We start from the raw sequence: 9,193 nt of genomic DNA on the forward strand, positions 1-9,193 counted from the left end.
AGCATTGTTTGGTGTGGCATGTGATGTTCAGTTGCCCTGTGGAGTGAAAAGCCTGGGCGTGCTGCCCTGTAGAGATCAGGTGCAGAAGCAGAGCTGCCAAGCTGTGCCTATCCTCCACCACGTTTGTGCCGTTCTTGAGCACAGATTTGGCTCACCTCAAAGAGGCACGAAAATCCAGAGCCTGGCAGACAAGGCCATTGCTCACAGTCCTGCTCTTTCAGTGGGAGAGCAGCTGAGCTGTATCCCTCTGTTCCACCTTGCAGGAGCAGAAGAAGAAGGAGGACATGTCCAGCATGAAGAAGCCGTTCCGCCCAGAGCCCTCAGGCTCCAGCCGTGATTCTGTGATGTCCCAGTCCCACGTGCCTCACAATCCTCATTCCCAGAAGATGCACATGCCCCCTTCCCACACCCAGCAGCAGATGCACGGGCACCCCCGGGACAACTACGGCCACCCAAACAAGAGACATTTCAGCAACACAGGTGAGCACTGGCAGGCCAGGAGAAACCTTCCCTTCTGACCTAATGCTCCTGGACACAAATCCTTCTGGGACTCGTGGCTGCTCAGGTTTAAAGGGGATGGGAGAGAACATAAAGTACCACCGTACTTACTGCTGGGCTAGAAAACATGATGATGTAGTGAGGAAAAGAATGTGAGAATGGGACAGAGTAAGATTTGTGAGGATGATAAAGAAATAGTGATAAAGAAATTCAAAGAATGAAATGGGCCCACATTGTTTAGGGAGGAGAAAGTTAAAAGGGCATCAATAGCTATTATTTCTTGGAGAATTCAGGGAAGCAGATGGGCTTAAACCAAAGCATGAAAGAGACTCAGAGGTGCCCTTTGCCCCTGGCAGACCGAGGAGACTGGCAGAGGGATCGAAAGTTCAACTACGGTGGCAACAGCAACCAGATGTGGGGCGGGGAGCGGCACCACCAGTACGAGCAGCACTGGTACAAGGACCACCACTACGGGGAGCGGCGCTCGCGGGGGGATCCCCACCGCAGCTCTGGCAACTACAGACCAAACAATCTGTCCCGCAAGAGACCCTACGAGCAGTACAACAGCGACCGAGACCACAGGGGCCACCGCGACTACTACGACAGGTGAGTGACGGCCTGCCTTGGTTTGAGCAGACAGGTGTCTGCTGAGGAAGGCAGCACCCTCCCCTGAAATGGAAAATGTAAACCCCCTGCCTCGGAATTGTTGTAATTTTGAAATTAAGGGGCTCTCAGTCAAAGATATGGGAGCAGGAGTGACAGTTCTTTATTAGGGAAGAAAATTTAAAAAAATAAAATAAACAATGAAGTAATACAAATCAACACTGAGAGGTGTTGGTGGGAGTCCCATGAAATGGTGGCTGCAGCGCTCCTGGAGTGATAGGTGTGGTTCTGTTGCAGCAGGGATCCTGTAGAAGGGTGTAGTCTTCCTCTGAAGGAAGGTAGTAGTACCTCCAGTGGTAGTGTAGATGAGCCTGGTCTTCCTCTGGGAATCCAGTGGAAAAGGCTGCCTGTGGTCTTCCAAATCTCAGATTATATCCAGGTAGGAATGCTTGGCTCCTCCCCCTGGTCCGAGCTTCTCCCTATGGGATGATGTAACTTTATCAGTCATGCAGTGACACTCATTGGCCATTAACAGAAGATACTTCCCAGAGGGAGGATTGGTTATGGAAGAGATAAAGACAACCTGCCCAATTAACAGAAGATAATTGCTCCGCAGATAGGAATAGAATACACTCATTTCCAACCTAAGACATTGCCCTCACCTCAGCGGGTTTGGGGAGCTGATCTCCATCCATTTTTGTCTGCACAGGCACCACCACGATTCCAAACGTCGACGGTCCGACGACTTCAGGCCTCAGAACTACCACCAGCAGGATTTCCGGCGGATGTCTGACCACAGGCCGCCCATGGGCTACCATGGCCAGGGACCTTCGGACCACTACCGGTCCTTCCACACAGACAAACTGGGCGATTACAAACAGCCCCTCCCTCCTTCTCACCCTGCAGTGTCGGACCCTCGCTCGCCCCCCTCTCAGAAATCCCCCCACGATTCCAAGTCACCTCTCGATCACAGGTCACCTCTGGATAGGTCATTGGAACAGAAAAACAATCCAGATTATAACTGGAACATTCGGAAAGCATAAAACGACTGAGAGGGCGACGCGCGCGTTCGAAATACTGGGATTGATGCGACGGTGGCTGCTTTCTCCAAGCCAGCAACGAGAAACTCTGAACATGCTGCTATCATCTGGCTGGGTCAAGGAGGATTTTGGGGGAGTGGGTGGAGGAAGATTTTCCCTAGTTCTTGATTCTGGTTTAGATTCCCATTTCCTTTCCCCTTTTTTACCATTGAACTGTTCTGTCATGGAACCAGCCTTGCTGCCTCGTTTGTTGTTTTGTTTTTGTTTTCCTCAGTCCGATGGACCCAAGGGAGTTTTCCCCAGCCAGTGTTTCCTCAGAAGGAGAAGGCAGATCGATGCTGCTTAGGATGGTGCAGAAGGCTGTGTGCCTGCTCTGACTTGATGTTACGTGACAGATGCTGCTTTGGGGTTGGGGATAAACTGGTTGGGCTGGGATTTGTGTGTCACCAGCATGGGGCAATGGGAGGATGTGTTCAAGGAGGGACAGGAAAGTCCCTCAGCAGCCAAACTTGGCTGAAAGAGGGACTTGATGTCCCTGCAGAATGACTCTAAAGGAGCTGGAGCCATGCTGGTGACAATCCATGACTTTCCTGGCCATGTTATTATTTTCATGTCTTTATCCATTTCAAGAAACTGGCTCTGCTTTGATTGCTGTTGTGTCCCCTGCAACGGAAGAGGTGGGGGATCTTCTTCCCATCTCAAGAGCTGGAACTGGCAAATCTTGACTCTGGGGGTAAGTAGGAGCTGGGAAAAAAAGGCCAACATCCTTAGCAAAGGATGTTTGTTCATGTCTAACCTGCAGGGAAGAAATTGAGGTGAGAACAGTATTTCCCAGTGGACAGGGCTCAGGAATTCATAACAAAACTCTTCTCTTCTGGCATGGGCAGCTTGGGTGGTCCAGGAACTAACAGATGCTGGCTGGGAGGTGCAAGATCAAAAGATGGCTCTGGGGATACTGGAACTCCTAATCTTCCTGCCACTAAAGTCTCTGGTTTTGGGTAAATAATTTCTCTCTTTGCTTCACAAAGCAGTGACCACAAACCTTTACTGTAACTGAAGGATGGTAGAGCAAAGTGAAATCGGAATCCAGTGGAGTGATCACTATTCAGGGAATGGTCACCTTCCTGCCACCTTTCCAGCAGTGACTCTGAATTGCTAAAAGTACCTGCACTTATAGACCTTTTGTTTGTCTAAATTGGAAATGAACCTGAGGACTTAGCACCTCAGTGAGCAGGGACAGAATGAGCAATTCAGGACTGATCTGTAAAGATCCTTGGAGCAAATGTCTTAGAGCTCAGCGTGGCAGAGGGAAAAGAGGAATGTGCAGCCCAGCTCAGTGGACTTCAGAGCAAACACTCCAAGTATTCAAACCACAGTATTTGATGCAAACCAGTGTCCAGCCTGGACACTGGTGTGGTGGGTTGGTTGTGCACATCCTGCTGGCCAGAAGCACCTTGGGTGATTATTTTTCAGGTTGGACTTCTCTGGAAACCACAAAGGCTGCCCCGAGCGTGGCGTCTGGGGCTGCATCACCACCCAGAGCTCAGTATTAAAGACCAGGCTGTTCCAGACTCCTGTCTGGCAGGGCACAGAAGCTGGGCCTCCTATTAAGATGCCAGTATTTGACTCTAATAAGCTGTGATGTCCCTTCCCCAAAAGACTGAGGGCAGATGGGTGTTCAGGGCTGGCTTCCTGACTCCAGCCAGTGCCTTGGAAGGCGCATGCAAACTGACACTAATACTCCTCCATGCAGTATATCCCTGGAAATCTGCTGCCATCACTCCTCCCCATCCCGCTGCTCTAAGGGGACACATGGGAAGTGTTTTGTTCCCCTTTTGGTTTTATGTTGCAAGATTTCCACCGAATTCAGGGCAGTTTTGTTTCCTTAGGGGCACTTGCTGCCCTGATAAAGTGTTACACTTGTGTTTACCTGTGCAGGGTGAGGTGAAGGCGAGTCTTCCACAGTCCCCCTCGGAGGGGTGGGAGGTGTGGAGAGAGCACGTTTCCGTGGTGTTCCCACTAAGCTGTGATTGCAGGCTGTGGTATTCAACAAAGAGGTCCTTTCTTTTCAGAGGTATTAGATTTTAATGTGAAAATGGAGGCAGCCTGGGAGGGGCAAAGAGAATTGCTGTTTTTGTCACGGTGCTGTCACGGTGGGAAGTTCGTGCCATACTCTGTAGCAAAGGCAATACTGGCAACCAGTGTGAGGGCTGGTGCAGGAAAACTTTGGATCCCAGCAAGAGGCATTTTCTGTGTCGAGATGTAGGGGTTTGTGCTTATCCCAGGTTCCAGGCATGAGGTTGGTTGGGATTTCCTTCTTGTGCAACAGCAAAAGCTTTACCCATATCCACTGGAGCGATGTCCCCACTGTCACTTTAGCCTGATGCTAAAGTCACATCATGTCCACTCATGATGGGTGAGTCTTTGCTGGGTTTGGCTTTAATGAAGCTGGAGAAGGAGATTTGGGAGGAAGTCTTCCCTGAGCACACACACACACTTAGGCATTTTATGTCCCCTCAGCATAGGGACCATAACCAAACAGAGTCACGGGGACGTAGTGGGATCAGAGGGGACACATCTACAGCCATAAACTTCCCTGTGGTGGTTGTGACAGCATTGGAACAGCTCTTCCTTCCTAACCAGCTGTGGGATTCCCTCCAGCCTCTTTGCAGAAAACAGCAGTAACTTGCTGGGGTTCAATTAAAAAAAAACAGAAGAGTTTTTCAGCCTGACCTCTTTGGAAATGGTGTAAGGTTATGAGTTCACATGGTGGAAATCCTGCAGACCAAAACTTGCTGTGGGGAGAGGCGATGTGGCCCCAACCAAAATGGACACGGAACCGAGTGCTGAAGTTCTTGTGTGAACGGTTTGTGATCCACACAAAAATATTTTTCTGCTTTCACCCGTTTCCTCCCCACCTCTGCCTCCCCTCTGGGGAGAGAAGGACTCTTACTGTAAAAATACGGACTTTTAAACCTGTTGACTAAAAACAGTAATTAATATTAATTTATATTTGTGAAAGAAATGCCACTGTCCTAGTGATTTCTGATGTAAATATGTTGTTTATATAGTATGTATGAAATTTTCCTACATTGTAAAACTGCTGTACTTTTGATTCTTGTATATTAAAAAGTGTTACTGAGATTTTCAGAAGGGCCCCAGCGTGGTGTCTCTGAGGGGTCTGGTGGCAGGTCTGGGGGCTGGTTTGGGATGACAGGGCCCTTTGCTGCCAGCCACAGGCAGGCCACCATGGATATTTTCACTGTGCAGGAATAAGCATGTTCTGCTGGGCTCTTTTTACATAGTTTCACCGTCTGTGGTGACAGAGACTTGGGAGCTTCTTCAGATGGGAATTTCCACCTGATCAGAAGGAGCTGTACATTCTCTAACCCAGATCCACCAGGATTTCACTGGCATGATACTGATGATTATGTGTTTATCCCACCTCCACGTTTTATGGATCTCTGAGGGTGTGTAAATTTCTTTTTTACCTTTTCTGGGGAGAATTCCCCTTTCTCTAGGAGAAGTGTTGCTCCTGCTGCATCAGTGAGTTCTCCTGTCTGTCCCCAGCCCCTCCTGGGCCAGATGTGCCTCTCCCCAGGTGGGATGTGATGGCATCCAGTGGCTGCTTTGGTTTGGTCTTCACCCTCCACTGCTCCCACTGAGGCCCACACAGAGCAGGGATTGGAGCCATTTCTCCCAAGTTACAAAAGCTCATTGTAAAAAGCACTTTTCACACCTGTGGCCACTGGGTCCAGCCCTTCCCAGTCTCTCTGCTGCTGAGCCAAGTTTCAGCCAAGAGTGAAATTTCACAGCTGAGTTATATGCTCCTGAAAAATGGATTTCCTAATGGAAAGAGTGACTGGCTCTTAGCCATGGGGCTCAGCTGCAGGGAGGCACAGGGGCTCAGGGAGCTGGGCTGCGTGTTACGTGCCTGGGTGAATCTTCGTGAGGCCAGTGACTTTTAAAATGTTTTTATTTTGATTTAAGCAGGGATGTAAGGATGTGAGCACCCTGATGCCAGGTGTCTCCCCCAGCCCTGCCTTGCACCCACCCCAGTGAGGGGGCAGGGCTGTGCTTTACAGAGGGGCAGACCCTCTAGAGGGAGCCTGTTCCCAGCAAAAAGCCCATTTTTGGTGAACAGCATCACTCTGCAGTTGAGGCTGTTCCTGGACAGCTGGTCCTGGCTCATCCCAAGGCAGAGCCCAAGGCAGTGGCCAAAGGCCAGGGGATGGGCAGGCACAGCCCAAGTGGGGCTGGAAGCCCACCCCAGGCCCCAGGTGGTGGCACTTGAGCTGCTGCCCATCACAGAGTGATGGGATGGGACCCTTGATCCCCCAGGGGCAGCCCCCTCACCAGCCCTGAACATGGTCTGGAGAGCAATTTGAACCCCTCCCAGGTGCCACAAGGCCACCACTGATGTCCCTGCACAGCCTGTGCCTTCCCCACTTACCTCCTGGGGATGCTCTGCTGCCTTGGGTGGTTAATGGGGACGGACATCCTCGTGCCTCAAGGGTCACATCAGCACTCTGTCCCACTGGAACACGCAGGGGCTGCCTGCTCACTGTCCCAGATGGACAGCAGGGGACCATTGGTGACCTCCTGGCAGAGCAGTCAGTGAGGCACACTCCTGGCCCCTGCACTCCGGGCACTTTGTGGATGAGTTTTCAGGTTCAGCCACTTCAGGTTTAGCCATTTCAGAATGAAATGGCTACAGCTGAACTCTTGTGCAAGGAGTGGCAGAGGGAGTGGATTTGACTCTTCCCAAACACTGTCAGTTCTCTGGGCTTTGAAGGAGGGGAAGGCCAGATGTCAATCACATCTCTGGTGCTGGTCATCCCTGCACGGATTCACCCAAACCATGTGTTTTGAGCCGATGTGGGTGCCCCACCTGCCCTCAGCATCTCCCTGTCCCCAGCTGCTGAGACAATGAGTCCCTTTGGATTTCAAAACGGGAAAATCTAACAGAAAAAAAATGCAATTTTGCTTTTCCTCATTAGAGGGCAGCAACAAACCCAGCTGGGACAGGAGAGCTGCCCAACAAAAGGGAGGAATTACCATCACTGGGATGCAGACCCCAATGTGCTGAGGTGAGCAGGGGAAGGGTGGTGGCACCCACTTAGACTCCACTGCTGCACATCTCCCTTCCCAGAGAGGCAAGGCTCTAATGGTTTATTATCTATCCATCGCCTTTTTAATTTTCTCATTTGGTTGTAGATAAATCGAACTCCAGAGTGAAATTCTCAGTAGGATTCAGGGCAGAAATGAGCTGTCAGAGGGTCCTTCAGGTGGAAGAAAGCTGCTTTGGAGTGAGTGCAGAAATAGGGCAACACTTGCATCCTGAGTGGGGAACAGCACCAGGCAACACAAGGGGAACAAAGCGAGACCCACTCGTTTATTGTCAAAAAAACCTCAAACTTTACTTGTGTTTCTCTCAATAAATAATTTACAGTATTTACAGGTGGTGACACTCCCGTGGGTCTCAGCACAGGGAGGAGCTGGGGGGCCTTTTCAGAATGCCCCCCCTTTGCCTATGGTTTTTTTTTTGTTTTGTTTCCAAGTATCGGGTCCTTCTTGGCCACACTTCACCTTTAATCAGAACTGGGTCAAACACAACCAAAATAAAGTGCTTCACTGTTTGCTTCTAAAACAGGGATACCCCAACCACCTCACACCAGCAGCCACCACTGGAGCACCCACCTGGACAGAGGGAATGAGCCAAGCCATAACCAGACTTTCCTTGGATGGAAACTGTCCCTAAACCACAGCGTGCCGTGCTGTGGGTGATTGTTTTATAGGAAGGGGAGCTCTTAAGGGAATTATTGACCTGTTGGCACACTGTGGCTGGGCCAGCTCAGGCAGCTTTCAAGGAGCACTGTGTGCTCAGAGGGAGGCTGTGCACAGCTGTATTTAGCTGTGGGATAAACCTCTTCTTTGCCCAGAGACAGAATTTGGCTTTTAAAAGGTGGGTTTTCAATTTCTAAGGAAGATTAAAGTTTGTTTTCTCTAGAACAAAGGAAACAGAAAGTCCAAATCAGCCTGGCTGAGCATTAGTGCATTGGGAAATGAAACTGTCAGGTGCCGTGCTCCAGTGGCTGCTCCCCTCAGCACCTCCAAACTGTGATATCCTTATTTCAAAATCTCCCTAAACAGAGTATCTGGGGCATCAGCAAACAAAGCAAGGAGCAAAGTAGTAAACACATCTTTTTGTTTCTTTTCTTTCCTTAAACATTTAAAAACCAATTACATCTTTTCATCTGTACAGTCACACCGAGATCAATGCCAGGGCTCTATATATTAAAGAGACAATATAAATTACATCAATTGACACAAGTTTGCATTTCTCTGCTGCTTTACAAATGGAGCTCTAGAGCTGTAAGGACACAATGAATAGTCATGTTCAGTATTTACACCAGGCTGCCTCTTGGCACCAGTTCAGACTGCCAAACCAAGCCTGTTCCCACCTCTTTTGGTGCTAGCTTGTCTCATCACGCCCAGAGACCTCCCTTTTGAGAGCAGGAGGTGCCCCCAAGTGTGACATGTGTTTTGGGGCTTGTTTCTGGGAACTTCCCCCTGAGGAAAGGTGGGGGAAACCCACCAGGAGGTCTTGAAGGCGCAGACCAAAGGTGGTCTTGATGTTTGTTCAGTGAGTGATGGGGTGAACCACAGAGGAACATGGAGTGGAGGAGATGGGCAGCACTACGTGGTGGGGGAAGGAGATTATTGATGGTTTCAAGGCAGGAACAGACATCTGGAGGCAGCTGGGGGGGTCCTCTGCTGCATCCCATCTCCTGGCTGAATTCTGACATTGCCCCATTTCTGATTCAAGCCCCAAAGGGCTTAAGGTGCAACTGGTCTGCAATGGGGTTGCAAGTCGCAGCCCCAGGATGGGGAGCAGAGCAGAGACCTAGCAGCAAAAAAAAAAGAGCACCACGCTCCTGCTCCATCCCAGGGCTGGGCCAGGCCGAGCCACAGGCAGGGAGGGGCTGGAGGGAGGTGCAGGTTGGGTCTCCCACTGAGCAGCCACCCTGCTGGCAGTTTTAGGGGACCAG

At 50.3% G+C, this 9,193-nt stretch overlaps 1 protein-coding gene across 6 annotated transcripts in view; it reads left to right on the plus strand.

The window, feature by feature from the left end:
- The window catches only part of CHD2 (chromodomain helicase DNA binding protein 2), an 85,356-nt gene extending 80,065 nt beyond the window's left edge, over positions 1 to 5,291 (plus strand). For 4 of the 6 annotated variants that reach the window (XM_038147440.1, XM_038147438.1, XM_038147439.1 and 1 more), the window contains 3 exons: positions 264 to 480; positions 855 to 1,104; positions 1,811 to 2,144. In XM_038147440.1, coding sequence (XP_038003368.1) covers positions 264 to 480; positions 855 to 1,104; positions 1,811 to 2,144 — 801 coding nt within the window. Of the gene's footprint in view, positions 1 to 263; positions 481 to 854; positions 1,105 to 1,810 lie in introns of all 6 variants that reach the window. The other 2 variants (XM_038147441.1, XM_038147437.1) reach the window with 1 other exon arrangement.
- Positions 5,292 to 9,193: the final 3,902 nt, after the last annotated feature.

The sequence above is a fragment of the Motacilla alba genome, chromosome 10 (genome assembly GCF_015832195.1).
Source record: "Motacilla alba alba isolate MOTALB_02 chromosome 10, Motacilla_alba_V1.0_pri, whole genome shotgun sequence".
Lineage (NCBI taxonomy): Eukaryota > Metazoa > Chordata > Aves > Passeriformes > Motacillidae > Motacilla > Motacilla alba.